We start from the raw sequence: 14621 nt of genomic DNA, 5'->3' as shown, positions 1-14621 counted from the left end.
ATAAATAAATTTATTTGACCTTTTTATTCAACCAGTTTAGTCTCATTGAGATATACAATCTCTTTCAAGAGATATCTGGGTCATATTACCTGTGAAATATCCTCCACAGATGAGCGTTGGCCAGGTGGCCAAGCTGACCTGCTCGCCGGACTATGCTTATGGCGCTAAAGGATACCCTCCCGTCATCCCGGGAAATTCCACTCTCATCTTTGAAGTGGAGCTGCTTGGTGTTTGTTGAATTTAAAGGTTACTCTTCAGTTTCTCATTCCACCAACATCTGACATAACTAATTTTAATTAAAGGTGCTTTCAGTAGCATTTAAAAACATGAATAAATCATTGTGGAAAGAATTCTGATATCTTGGTGTTATTGAGACAAATTAGACTAATTCCGGTAGTATTGTTGGTGCTAAAATGACACCTGGATTAAAAAAAAAGATAATAGGTATGAATTCTTTTTCAAAATATGCGTATATCTTCCGGGGTTTGTTACCTCCATTTTTACATTTTGTCTGATAAACCTTCGACTTGTTATTCAGCTGTTAGATAGCACATCAGATACATAATGGTAAAAAACAAACTAACATTAAAATTCTTTAAAATACATTCTGAATGGACCACCCGCTCTGAACCAGTGGCACTAAATCTGCACAGAAAATCTTGTTCATATGTAGTATGAACCAATGTAGTTCCAATGTTTTAGAATTGGTGTGAAAATGATTTTTAATGTCAAAAATGCATGTGAGACACCTTTTTGTTAATGAAGAGCTTCTTTTTTTTTGTTGCATAAATGGATTCAACAGGTGCATTGAGTTGATGCCTTGAAACTTTGACACAGTGTAAAAAGACGCTTTGCCTTTGTATCTTAATTACATTTTGCGTCCTGACCCTTATACTATATTCATAACAAGTTAAAGGCCTTGTGTCCTTGTGTTATGTAATCAGACTTAACATTTTCTGGTAATGTTTTACTTTTGTGTCATCAATAAGAAATAGTCTTTTCTGTTGGTATTGCATTCTTGCATTAAAAACAAAGTACACAGTATTTGTGTCATTTATCATCATTGATGTGATTTGGACTTCTGAACAAAGTGTGATAAACAGCTACTCATTTAGTTTTTCCCTGTGAGCACATCTCTTTAGACACAGATCCTGTTTAGGAATTTTGAGATTAGTTATCTTTAGAGTAACCAGACTCTTCGTTTTGCAGGCAGTGCTACTCTTAAATCGTCTGAAAGTATTTTTGGTGTTATGTGATACCGGCAGGGCAGCTGGGGTTCACACCTTTCAATCGTTGCTTGGGGAATTAATGCCAGGTCCGTCTAGAGTAACGTTTTCTTTTTAACAGTATTGTCAAACTGGATTCTGCTCTAGGTGGATTGTAGCAAATGTACCGCTACGCGTCAGCACCAATTAATAAAACATGACTACTAGCAGGTAAAATACTTTTATCACTTTCTTTTAAGAAAAGATAATTTCTATTGTAACTTGGATATTACTTAAGTAGAGATACAATAATTGTTGAATGGTAGTATAGTATCAATCAGATCAGGGGCTGGGGGAAGTATTCCGATCCTGTAAGAGGAAAAAGTAGGTTTACTTGTCAGTAATCGGTGACAAACGCAACCTCACCTCTCTTTCTCAGATAAGATGTGTGGTTACTGCTGCTGAAATGAGTTGCTGTTAAGTTGGCACTCCTTACAAGTGTGAACGTGTTCAACTGAAAAAGTCTCATTCCTGTGTTTAAGTGGTGGAAGAAGAACTCAGATCCTTGTGTAAAAGTACCAATGCCACAATGTAAAAATACTCTTACAGGTAAAAGCCCTTCAGCCAGAATACTACTTAACTAAAACCAGAAGGATTATCAGGAAAATGTACTTAAAGTAGTAAAAGTGCTCGATGCAGACAAATGTCCAACACTAAATGGCAAAACATAGGAAGGAAATACCCATAAACAGCTTTTTGTTAAAATACAAGTAGTTATTCCCAATTAAATTAAGGGTTTATAATCCTAATATTAACTCTGAGCAGGGTCACATTTACATGTATTTTCTTTTTATCTGATAACTATTAATTTGTTTTTATGTATTGGCTGTTGTCATATTGGCAAAAAAATACTCAAAGGTTCATGTTGTCAAACCTTACTCTAGAACATAACTTACATGTCTAAAGATGGTGCTTAATTGACCTGTTAAGATCACACCTAACCATCAGTCATTTTTAATTGACCGACTTTATTACTCTGGATATGGGGAACATAATGTTCTAATGATAAAATGGCTTACATTCATCTGATTTCACAGGTTTGTTGTGATTGGGGCCATCTAGTGGGGGAACTTTGGAGTTACAGGAGGGAAACCACCTCTGCTGCCTTCAGTTGCTCCTTGTAATCTCCAGTAACATTCAACAATCAATCGTTAAAACAATCAGCAGATTAACCACAATAAAAATGATCATTATTTGCTGTCCTTTTCATGATATGTTTTTATTTGGGCTCCACCTCAACCAATTGCAACTGTAAAATCATTTAACGGTATAATTAAGAGTCAGAGGGGGCATTTTTCAGCATAATGGTATTTTACGGATTATACTTTTACTCAATTTGCGTTTTGAATGAAGTACATTTACTTTTAACATGGTTTTGATTTGCTTTTTACAGTATGTAGTACTTTTTACTTGATTAAAGGATCCGAAAACTCCTCCACCATTGCTTTGGGCTCATCCTTTTGACAATTATGACAGCATCTGAAGGCAGCATTTCCACGGGTCCAGCTTTTCATCACAGAACAGCGTTTCATTCCTGAGAACACTGAACTGACGCGCAGATGACCTGTGGACAATCTGAAACATGGACATGCGTAGATATTCATGCATGGGCATCAGCATGCTGCGAAACTTTAAGTTAGTGTACATTAAAAGTAAAGTTAGCGTGGTTTGAGTCTTGCGTGGTTTTTTTTCTTCTAATTAGACAACGTTTCCGTTAGGTAGGCTACCTTATTTTTACCAACAGAGACGTTGGAGGGTCCCGGTCACAGGCGCAATGTTGCGCTTTTAAAATGCGTTACGAACCAAGAGGAAGGATGGCAATGACCCTGACCAAGACAGTTAATCTCATCACAGGACTGGCTATTGTTTTATTCCAGTTACAAATAAGCTTCATGAAACTAAAATCCGCTTATGGTAAGTTATATATATCTGCCAATAAGGGCTAAAGTTACCTTTCGGAACTTTAGTAAAAAAGTAAAAAGTTCGGTTTATACGACACTGTGTGTATATAGGCCTACAATAACATAGATGACATATTTACACTACCGTTGCTTACCTTCTGTGAATTTGGTAATATTAGGCTAGTGCGTCATTTATTGTAAAGGGTAAGTCTTTTTTGTTATTTGCTGCCAATACCAATATCTTTAGATTGAATGTGCCAATTAAATAACGTGTGCAGATGTTTTAACATTTTCTTTAATACGTTATAACTACATATGCAAACAGGCATTCAGCGATATCCCTTGTATTTTCTTCATAGCTAGAGTGAATAATCTTTGGGCATTAATGACCACATTGGTGTACTAGGTACTAGCATTTAAGTTCTTTTTACAATATTCTCTTTAACCTCGATCAGGGGAAATAAATCATATATTTCATATATTTCAACGTCCTATAATAGCAGGGAACATTTTCAGTTTTATGTGTTTATTGGGTTTACACCTTCGATGACAAGGTGGAGAATCTTAATTTTGATGGAGAAAAATTAAGGTGTAATCAGTTCCACGTGTCTCAGCTGCAACAGCGCCTGTTTATGACAGTATTAGTGGGTTTTAGATTTTTTGTGGAGCATTTTGTTTATTTAAAGTGGAAAAAGAATCCGTGAACAGTTCTGCAACAGCAATGGGTGAGATCAATTAAATTATGATAAATCTGACTTTTGTTGATCTACAGGGTCATCTTTTTTTTTTTACAAAATCTAGGTGATAGTTAGTCACTACTGTAGTTATACAGTCAACTGCTTTTGTTACCAATTAGTGTGCTCCTGCTACTACAACAGATTAAGTAGCATCAATGCACTGCCCACATCACACTGGTGGAGGGTGGGGAGGCCTCTGCAGCCACATGGCCACCATGCGACAGAAATATAGAAAACATCCACCGCTGCCCAGCCTCACATGCCTGGTCCTGGACCTGCTGGTGGGAAGAATGTGAAGCATGCTTTCACCCTCTGCTGTGAAAAGAAAAATTAGGACGCACTGTTGTCACTGGAAGGGGCAGAATGACGGGGTGACCACGGATGCTTTCAACATGGCTTGCACCGGGGAATTGTTAACGTCCCCAGTAATCAGTAATGATGTCTTGTGCATCATTTTACATATCTTACATATTTGCTATCTATGGAAACTTTAACATCTGGAGCTGCAAAATGTAAGCTCAGTAGGAGCTGCAAAGTCAATTCAAAGATCTAATTCAATGTTATGGATTTATTTTGGATCAAAGTGTTTCTTTACTATTCAGGAAGATGTGTAAACATATTTGTTCCCTAAACAAAGAGCAGGGGCTGCCTTGTTTTTTGTTTTGTTTTCTAAATGTTGAAGATTAATCTTAAATTGATCAACACATTATTAATCAACACATTGTTTTAGCACTACTATTTTTTTTATTTTTTATGCCAGTACTATAAACTACTATTAGGGCCTTTGATTGCTCTAAAATGTGGGTCTTTGTCACCATCAGCCCAGGCATTTTGATTTTATTGTTATAAATATGATGATGGTACTCGGAAAAAAAGACACAGTAAGTAAAGAGTGTGATTAAAACAACAATAAATGATCTCCCTCTGTTCGATTCTACAGGTGTCTACCGTACTGACACACAGGGGCTGTCTTCTCCAGAGGAAGGGTCGTATGTAGTCGCAGGGAACAACAAGCCCAGGGGGACGAGTCCCAGTTTTGGGGCCCCTGGCTGGGCTGCAGATAACAGGGGCCACTACAGAGATCAGCACCAACCAGGAGAATCAGATCCAGACCTGCTGATGGACGGTCACGACAATGCTACACAGATTGTGGTAAAGTTATTTACAGCTAACAGAGGTTCAGCAGGTGAAGAAAAACTTAGGAACTGAAGTCACAACGGAAGATGACATAGAAGGGATGTCTCCCTTTGGTAGGTGAATGTGGTCAGGGAGATTTAGGTAACAATTGTTCAAAAGCAGGCAAGTTACACCATAACAAGCAGCAACATTCTGGATGCTTTTTATAGCTGTCTGCTATAAAATGTACGGCATATAATATTTACATATAATGCTTTCATAAAGACCAAGAGCTTTCATAGAAAATGTCTTTTGTAAAACATAGTAATTTTTTGGAAAATGAAACAGGGCTTTATGGACGTGAAAACATCCCATAATAACATTTGATGAAACTCTGTCTTATATGATGATATGGGTGAACATTGTTTAAACTTTTACATTAGATACCGTATTAGAGAATTAGCAAGAAAGACTGGGAAATACATTATAGCAATGTTTCCCAAACTCAGGCTCGGGACCCAAAATGGGTCGCACATGAATCATGTTACAATGATTCATGGTGTATTTTTATGCATTTGGGTCCCGGGGAGACACCAAATTTCTCTTTTGGGTCTTGAGCTGAAAAAGTTTGGGAACCACTGCATTATAGTAATATAGTATATTGGGAATACTAATAAGGAGTGTTATTTCTTGACTTTAGTTTTGACTCTGTTTGCTTGATGAGATACCTCTTATAATTTTTCATACCTATACTTTCAAAACAAATGTGTAAATATAAAAATAGAGCCCCTCACTTGCACTTAAACCCTCTTAAATCAAATGTTGTTCCACTTTTTTGTCCCTAATACTGATTTAATGTGTTTTAAAGCATTTCAATCCCTACATTTTTTGGATAGGACATTGATCCCGTCTACTATACATGTAAAATCTACGCTTCTGGAGACTCAGCCAGCAAAGAGCTGTGGGTGAACATCGATGAGATGGAAGAGGATGAGTGGAAGGTTTGTGGTTTCCTGTCCAGCACCCACAGACAAGCTGAGGTATGAAATCAGTCTATGTGGAAAAAATGGGATAATCAGTGTTTTATGCAAATATAACCTGTGGAAGAATTTCATTGGGAAATCCATTTTTATGTTGTGTATTTGCTTTGACTTCCTTTAAAAAATGTTAATGTCCAAATGATTTAGGCATTGAATTACTACACTTTTTCTTTGTTTGTTTCCAGAGAGTGAATCTTTCCTTTGACTTCCCATTCTATGGACATGTACTAAAAGAAATCACAGTGGCAACTGGAGGCAAGTCTTTCACTACACACCTCTTTTCTTCAGCTCAGAGTTATAACGCACATTCTGTATTCAAAGTAGCTACTCGTATAGCAACTTTATATGAGATTTTAATTATATTTTTGTTCACTTTTTATCTTCACAGTACAGTACATACTTAGAAAGCCAAAATCTCAATGTGTTAAGCAATATGAATATATTTGGCAGCAGAATAGTGCTGCTTTAAGAAACTATGACCTGCTTCACAGGTTTCCAGTGATGTTATGTGGAACATTTGTTGCACATGCTTTAGTCTTTTTTTGTATGATCAGTGTTGATATGTTTCTGTACAACCTATCCATCTCCAGCAAAATACTGAAGTTAAAGATCTGTTTTCAAACAACAGCAGAAGTTTAAGAACTAGATTATCCTGCCAAAACACAACAGAATAAAACGTTACTGTGAGTGAAGCAGTTGGTGTGTGGGGAGAGGGGCACTTTGTCTCATATCTGTGAATGGCTCCCTGCATTGCATACACATTGTAACCTCTGCCTGTTATCCTCTCACAGGTTTCATTTACACTGGAGATATAATCCACCAAATGCTCACAGCCACTCAGTACATCGCCCCTTTGATGGCAAATTTTGACCCAAGTCTGTCCCAAAACTCAACTGTGTTTTACTTTGATAACGGTAAGAGACCGTCATTTTACTCAACTGTCATCAATTATGGCTTTTTGTTTGCGGGTCTGGAGTAGAATATATATACTAAATGTATGTAAGTGAGGATTTTTATGCATGTCTACCATGTAGGCACTGCCCTGGTGGTTCAGTGGAACCGGATTTACCTCCAGGACAACATTAGTCTAGGATCTTTCACCTTCCAGGCCGCTCTGCACAGTGACGGACGTATCATCTTTGCATACAAAGAGGTGAGCTTTCTTCTCAACTTTGTTCTTCTGTTAATGTGGAATTTTATTTAATTATTCAGCCTTTTTGTTTTATAGATTCCTTTACACATCAACGACATCAGCACTGAGAATCATCCTGTCAAGGTGGGCTTGTCGGATGCTTTTGTGGTTCTAAATGAGATAGAGCAGATCCCCAGTGAGTGGCACTTTTGGTGTATAAATCAGACAACTCATTAAACAAAGCACTGAATCTCACTAGATATTAACATCACATCTTTTCTGACATGCTCCAGATGTTCGGAGGAGAACCATTTATGAGTATCACAAAGTCGACATCCTTAAGTCCAAAATCTCCAGTTCTACAGCTGTGGAGATGCTACCTCTCCCAAGTACGTTAATGCTAATAAAAAGAATACAAATAGATGTGTTGCTAAGATGCACAGCAATACACACATCTATGTTTTGTAAACTTGGACCATCGGTAACCTGAAAATGTATTTTATATGTTTGTATTGCAAACTTGTGTTTTAACACTTTTGTATGACAGTAGCTTGAGATCAGTAGAAGCTGTTGCATGCTATCTCTATGCTGCAGGATGGCCTGTAAAAATACATTCATGTTTAATTCACAGAATACAAAGCTGTCTCTTCCTCCTAACTCTTAAGTGTTCTTTATTCTCAGCATGTCTCCAGTTCTCCAGCTGTGGTCCATGTGTCACTTCTCAGATTGGCTTTAACTGCAGCTGGTGCAGTCGGCTACAAAGGTAAACTGGAAAGCACTGAGATCACATACCACTGACAGGGCTGCACATTTGTCCGTGTACATTACTACATTATATAGTGTATGCAGAAATGTGATTATGTGTGCAGTATTGTAGGAACCTAGAATGGCATGGTGATGGAGAACTCTTTGCAGACAAATTGCGGAACACAGGGTGATTGTGTGTGGGTGTGTTGCCAATTACAATTTGCGTAGAATGGGGACTTTGGGTTTACTTAAAGCAGCCGGAAAAAAAAGGATCTCTTTCCAGGCAGCATGGACAGAGGAGAAACAATTACAGCAACTAATAATCTTTACAATGTGGGGCAAATCAGTGTTGAATTAAGATAGACTTGGAAAAAAATATGAACATATCCTTTTAGACTAAACCAATTTATACATGCTTTACTACAAGCTGTCCAATTGCAGGGGAATATTAAGTATAAGGATGTACGTATATTATTGGCTATTAGCTGTCTGCAAAAGTCTTAAAGAGATTTTTAAAAAAAACCTTGAATCAGACTTGTCCCTCAAACACTGTCAATGTACATCTGTTTAGGTTAACCTGTAATTACAGCTTAAGTCCACATTCATCATAGTTATTTCCTTGGTCAGATGCTCCAGTGGATTTGATCGTTACCGGCAGGACTGGGTCGACCTTGGCTGCCCGGAGGAGGTTCACATTATTTTTGCATTTCAGTAAATTCCACAAAGTTGAACTTGATTCAAACTTAGGACCAGTTGAGTGTCTGTCTGCACAAAAAAGCTGACTGTTTGTTTGTCCAGAGAAGAGATCCCCGGTGTCTCCGAATGACAGACACCACATCTCGCCTCTTCACACACACGACCACTCCTGTTACAGCGACCACAATGCAAAAGAAGACCTCCAGCCTGACCTCCATCCCCCTCCGCAGGACGTCCACTGTCACAAACCCCTCAACACATAGCAGCACAAGCAGAAAAATAATATCCACTCAGCAGCCTCCTACCAGCAAACCTGCCGAAGGTAAGATGCCTTCCAATCACCTGTAAACGAAATATATAATGTTTTGTTTATCTAACACTACAGTATTTACAAATATATGCTTCTTCTTCTTATTATTTAGAATCTTCTTGAAAGCTTAACCTCAATGAATTTCAGTTTTACTTTTTAAGTTTTAAAATCGTATTTAGGACAGAGCGGTTGTCATTTCCAGCTCATGAATTAATACTACTGCAGGGCATCCACGCTTAGTGTGTTTTGTAAAGTCTGACAGTGTGAGGGTCAAGTGGTCAGCTATTTCCCAGCCCTCTGTTAGCTTCTAGCTGAGTGTATACAGCGCTATGTTAAATACTGCATAGCGTCCTCAGCTGCTGAGGGATGACTCTATGTATGTGTGACGCTCTGGTTGAGTCAGAATATAGGAGGGCTGTTGTTTTTGGTTGTATTGCTATTGTTTGTAAATGGAGAGAATGTAAGTGGAGACATCCTTCTCTAACTGAAGCAAAATTATTTTACTTGCATACTTGATTTTTCTTTTTAAATAGTTATTAAGTTATTCTAAAAGAAGTTATCTTTGCATTATGGGATGTTAGTTAGGAATATGTTTAACTTCAAAAGGCAAAGAGAGCTTGAACTGTATCATTTGAAGTGAATAAATGAAAATTACATAACAAATTGCATATTTCACAACAAAAGGCCCTGCACTGTTTCCAATTTGGGATGCCAACAGATTTTGCACTTTATATGGGATTTCACTCGTAGTTTAAACATGCAGAATGTAAATTGAATGATCATCTTTAAAAACTAATGTAGTAACTACTCAAAAAGCTTCTCTTTTACAGTATGTAGTTATAATCAACCACTTGAAATTGTTTCTAACAAGACAAACAATTCTTAAACTTTAATTAAAAAAAAGTACATGACATACTGTATGTTATATTTAAACGTACATTATTGTATTTCTTTTTCTAGATGACACAAAGATCTCTTTGCACATCAATGAAGCATGTAAGTCGTTCATGTTCATCTACTGTGTGTCTGACTGTAATTTCATTATTGGTACACACAAAACTTACATTTACATTTGATTTGATAGTTCAAGCAAATATGTAAAGGTTTGTGATTACACCAATGTTTAAATTACTTTGATAGCAGAAGTCTAAAAAACAGAAATATCTGCATGTGTGTTTTGCTTTTAGCCCAATAATCCTGTGTGTCCCTAGTTGCATCAGAGGAGGGGATGCCAATGCTACACATAGTGGTTTTAAGTCTATATTATTAGTCATTTTAGTAGTATCACTGACGGTCTCATCACCACCACTGTATAGCAAAGGATGAGGAGACCACAGGAGAGAGCGATGGGACACAGACTGGTCTACTGGCAGGAATCCTCATGGGGATGTTGATCATGGGAGCGGCTGTTCTTGTGTCTGTCTACATATACAACCACCCCACCTCCAGCGCCAGCCTCTTCTTCATGGAGGTCAGTGACACCATAATCCATAATAAATTCTCAATAATTCCTTCGTTTGAAACAGCAATGCATTTGTCAGATTTATGTGTTGCATTATAAGCAGTGCAGTCTAAAAATAAAAAGATGGTTCTTCTAACACTTTAATTTAGATCAAGATACTTTGACTACTCAGAGTTATACTTCATTGAAGTTTTTTCTTTCTGTGAAATTTAGATGGACATTTTTTGGAAGCTTCAATTTTATTATGGAACTTAAAACATTCTCTTTGGTCTGTACAATGACTTTGTAATAGTGTCTGTCTCAAATGGTGTTAGGAGCATAAAGAAATATTTTATCCCCTGCAGTGCAATTAAAAAATATATATCTTTAAGAGAGCAAAAATGCATCTCATACAAATACATAAAACTATTAAGTGCTGTGTAATTTATGCATGTTTTCTCAATATTATACCTAAATTTATCTTGATACCCACTTGTTCATTCCTTCCCCCCCACCTTCAGCGGCGACCGACCCGGTGGCCAATCATGAAGTTCAGACGGGGCTCCGGGCGCCCTTCTTACGCCGAGGTAGAGGCTCCTGGTCAGGACAAAGACGGCATGGGGGTCATCGACCCCAAACAGTCTTTTGTCATGTCAGACAGAAGAGAGAGTGAACAGAAGGAAGGATTCATAGTTCCTGATCAGAGGGAGCGCTTCCTAGTCACAGAGCGCTCCTGACCAAAACTACGTATCCCAGAAAGCTTTGGGACAGAGCTGGACCTCTATGTGAGGGAGACTTTATTTCCATTCAACTGTTCCTCAAAGTTGTTTTAAGGACAGACTTTGAGCATTCAAAAAGGAATCTGCCAAACCTCTATGAGGAAAATGTAACTGCAGAATATTTTATTCACAGTTTTGCTTCATGTTTTCATTAGCTTCGTGAGCCATTGGACTGTTTTAGGCTTGACATAAAAAAAAAGATAAAAACTTGTGATTACTGCGTCCCAAAGAGCAAGAGGTGACTCCGTTGAATTTTTGTTTCAGACCATTTCTCTCAAAGATGGCTGTTATTTTCCAGAGCTGTAATGCGTCATTTCAAACCTTCACAAGGAGGAATGTCATATTTGGGTGTCATTTCCTCATCTCAAAAATACAGACTAAATTCCTCACCATTACACCCACCATCATCTGGGGGGCAAACAGGGCGCATAGTGTTTTCACTGCTGTTTACCTCAGAGCACATTTTTAAAGTGATGCAAAGTCTGCAACCTTTTTGCATTTCTACTTTATTTTCTGAACTTAATAATAAAGGCAGAAAATTAATGACTGATTAGTTTGCAAACATCCACAACCATGGAAAAAACACAGGTCTATATTTTAGACATGATAGTCTTGCAACAATTTTCTAACATGCTATGATTGTTGCCACATGTGTAATCTGTATATTGATGATACAATGGTAAAAATTCCAGGTTTGAGGTTTTAATCAGTGGCTTATAATTAGTGTTTTTTCAGTCACTGTACACAGTTTAGCTTTATCCATCAGCAAGTAAAATGAACAACTAATGTTGTGAAAATGAAGTCTTTCAGAAGTATTATTAAAACATTTGGATTTTTTTGAGCACATGCTATTATACAATGTAATAATTTCACCAGTTCTCAAATCTTTTGGAAAATCTAAAAAAAGTTCTAAAACTCAAATGTTCAAAAGTTGTGATTTTCTAATGATCTGAGGGTTTAACCTGTTCCTTTTCTTAAGAAGAATGATTAATGCCTATACGATTTCAGAACTGTTAAGGAGTTTCATCTACTGTACATTTTGCTAAAATTACAAAAGAATCATCAGTTTCCTCCAGTGACATGCCTGTGTTATTTGAGGCCTGTTTAGTCTTAAAATGATATTAAGGCTACGGAACTTAAGATCGGCTGCAGACTGAAAGGGTCAAGGCACTGCTGTGTTGGAGGCACTGCAAAGGTCCTGGGTCGATGAGTTAGGTTTCTTCTTTGTCTTCTGACAGAATTAGACAAAAGGAAAATTATGCATTAATAGTGATCTTGAGGTACTATAATAAAAGAGTCAAATAGCACTTATTGAAAAATATTAAATATGCTTCTTTCTTTTAATTAATTTGTGACAGCAATTTCTCTTTACTTAAACAAAAAAGACACCATAACTGTACAAATACTTTACATACTACATATTAAATCTAAGTGGCTTATAAGTTTGAAGAATGTTCACATAGGAAATGTGACAAAACTAATTAATTAAAAACAGTATTCAATTTTGAGGGTGCTCCAGATGGACACTATTGTCCCACAATGCATTGCACACAGAAAAAAAGAGGACCTGGATAAATAAACTAATATCCAAGAAAACCCCCAAAAGCTATTACATCCTTGGAAAAACATTTTGTGAAGTTTTGTTCTAAAATCACAGTTTGATTTACTGTTTTGTATGAAACTGTAAAACATACTGCACGACATGATGCAAGAACTGTAAACAGTTAAGTATCCTTAGACAATTAGTACATAATGTACTGTATACAAGTAGCATGTAAATATAAGTGGGACACAGTATGTGTTTCTAACCTCTCACTGGTGGTGCAGGTAATCGCCTCCTCAGCTGTCTTGATAAGTCCAGAGTGACAGGCTGCAAAAAATGCATGTGAAACATGTTTTTTTTTCATGAACAAGGTGATCTTATGATAAGATGTGTATTACTGTTTACAAGTACCATAACTGGAATAGTCTTGGTCTTAGTGAAGCGTGACTGTTGAGGGTCCACATTGAGGCCTGCACTCTTCAAAGCAGCAATTCTGGCAGAGATGTCAGAAGTCTGGAGAAATAACAACACAAATATGTAACACAGTACATGTTTGATGATGATCAGACTGATGTTCTAGTTGTTACAATTGTCTTTTCAATCTTTGACCTTTGATTTTAGTGTCTCCATTAGGTCAATCTGTGTTTTTTTTTTAAGAACACGTCGCACAACACTGCAAATATTCAGGTCCAATAAAAAGCAGCAGAGCACTTTCTTAATATGCCAGTTTCAGCTTTAAAATGGATACAAATCAAGCTTCAACCCACCTGCAGCTCAGACTGTTGAACCTTAGCAGCTGCAGATGCTATCTGCTCCTCCAGGAAGGACAACTCCAGGTCGGACGTCCCGCTGCAGATGCCCCTTGCACACTCCTCCAAGTCACTCAGCTCCGCCTCCAGACTGTACACCTCTCCAGCTGCCACATACACCTGTAGCATGTCCAAATCCACACAAGATTGAAGTCAAGACTTGTCACATAGTATGGCATGCCATACAATGTCATAGTAAAGTATGTCGTAGAAATGTCATAATATAGAATGTCATAGAAGAAAAATGTATGTCACATTAATGTCATAGAAAGTCTTAGTATAGTATGTATGTCATACAATTAAAAAGTCTTACTATGTTGTGTATGTCATTTATGTCCCAAAAAAAAAATCTTATTATAGTACGGTATGTAAAAAAAAATCATGAATAAGATCGTCGAAAAAGTCATAATATGGTATGTCAAAAACGTCATTAAAAAGTCATAAAAAAGACAGTATAGTACAGTATATTATAAAAGTCATAAAAAAGTCATACTATAGTATGTCGAGAAAAGTAATAACAAAGTCATAGTATATTACGTCAAAAAAGTCATTTTACAGTTTTTTTGAAAAAAGTCATGAAAAAGTCATAGGATAAAATGTCAAAAATGTTATAGTCATTAAAATGTTATGGTATAGTGTGTCAAAAAAAGTCCTAAAAAAGACTAAGCATGGTATGTGACTTTTAAAAAAAAATAAAAAGTCATAGTATAGTAAGTGGAGAAAAGTTCTAAAAAGTCATAGTATAATACTAATATAATACTTAACTTACTTAATAATATAATACTATAATATCTCAAAAAAAGTAATAAAAAAGTCATAGTATAGTATGTCAAAAAAGTCATAAACAAGACAGTATAGTATGTTGAGAAAAGTTTAAAAAAAAGTCATAGTACAGTATGTCAAAAAAGTCATAAAAAAGTCATAGTATAGTAAGTCCAAAAAAAGTTAAAATATAATATGTCAAAAAAGTCATAAAAAGTAATGGTATAGTATGTCAAAAAAAAGTCATAAATATGTCATAGTATACTAAGTCAAGAAAAGTTCTAAAAAGTCATAGTATAATACTAATATAATACTTATATAATAACTCAAAAAAAGTTATAAA

At 36.5% G+C, this 14621-nt stretch overlaps 3 protein-coding genes across 7 annotated transcripts in view; 2 read left to right on the top strand and 1 right to left on the bottom strand.

Moving 5' to 3' along the window:
* The window catches only part of LOC117953593 (FK506-binding protein 1-like), a 2672-nt gene extending 1943 nt beyond the window's left edge, over positions 1-729 (top strand). The window contains exon 4 of the mRNA XM_034886744.1: positions 110-729. Coding sequence (XP_034742635.1) covers positions 110-238 — 129 coding nt within the window. The 3' untranslated portion in view covers positions 239-729. The remainder of the gene's footprint in view (positions 1-109) is intronic.
* A 2050-nt stretch (positions 730-2779) lies between these two features.
* LOC117953574 (plexin domain-containing protein 2-like) lies at positions 2780-12471 on the top strand. 3 transcript variants are annotated; one of them, XR_004658642.1, is made up of 14 exons: positions 2780-3179; positions 4844-5055; positions 5916-6059; positions 6245-6314; positions 6851-6973; positions 7094-7212; positions 7288-7387; positions 7485-7580; positions 7873-7954; positions 8566-8626; positions 8737-8956; positions 9905-9944; positions 10266-10415; positions 10907-11154. XR_004658642.1 is itself a non-coding variant. In XM_034886711.1 (14 exons), the coding sequence occupies exons 1-14, from the start codon at positions 3056-3058 to the stop codon at positions 11120-11122; spliced, it is 1758 nt and encodes a 585-aa protein (XP_034742602.1). In that variant the 5' UTR covers positions 2780-3055; the 3' UTR covers positions 11123-12471. The 3 variants fall into 3 exon arrangements, 2 of the variants coding, with proteins under 2 accessions (XP_034742602.1, XP_034742603.1); XM_034886711.1 differs by having other exon boundaries at positions 9905-9940; positions 10261-10415; positions 10907-12471; XM_034886712.1 differs by lacking the exon at positions 2780-3179 and adding an exon at positions 3855-3891 and having other exon boundaries at positions 9905-9940; positions 10261-10415; positions 10907-12471.
* The window catches only part of LOC117953564 (rab effector MyRIP-like), a 36740-nt gene continuing 33774 nt past the window's right edge, over positions 11656-14621 (bottom strand). For all 3 annotated transcript variants that reach the window (XM_034886690.1, XM_034886692.1, XM_034886691.1), the window contains 4 exons: positions 13475-13636; positions 13119-13220; positions 12974-13034; positions 11656-12395 (listed from right to left, as the gene is read on the bottom strand). In XM_034886690.1, the coding sequence (XP_034742581.1) occupies positions 12376-12395; positions 12974-13034; positions 13119-13220; positions 13475-13636 (345 nt within the window). In that variant the 3' untranslated portion in view covers positions 11656-12375. The remainder of the gene's footprint in view (positions 12396-12973; positions 13035-13118; positions 13221-13474; positions 13637-14621) is intronic.

Source organism: Etheostoma cragini, chromosome 12 (assembly GCF_013103735.1).
Source record: "Etheostoma cragini isolate CJK2018 chromosome 12, CSU_Ecrag_1.0, whole genome shotgun sequence".
NCBI classification, from domain to species: Eukaryota; Metazoa; Chordata; class Actinopteri; order Perciformes; family Percidae; genus Etheostoma; species Etheostoma cragini.
The sequence above is the reverse complement of the archived record's forward strand: the minus strand, read 5'-3'. Positions and strand labels throughout refer to the sequence as shown.

Excerpts from the sequence above, each read along its gene's own strand:
- LOC117953574 (XM_034886711.1), top strand. The coding sequence starts at position 3,056 with ATGCGTTACGAACCAAGAGGAAGGATGGCAATGACCCTGACCAAGACA. Across the intron at positions 6,315-6,850 it reads AATCACAGTGGCAACTGGAG|GTTTCATTTACACTGGAGAT; the intron begins GCAAGTCTTTCA and ends ATCCTCTCACAG. Across the intron at positions 7,581-7,872 it reads GGAGATGCTACCTCTCCCAA|CATGTCTCCAGTTCTCCAGC; the intron begins GTACGTTAATGC and ends CTTTATTCTCAG.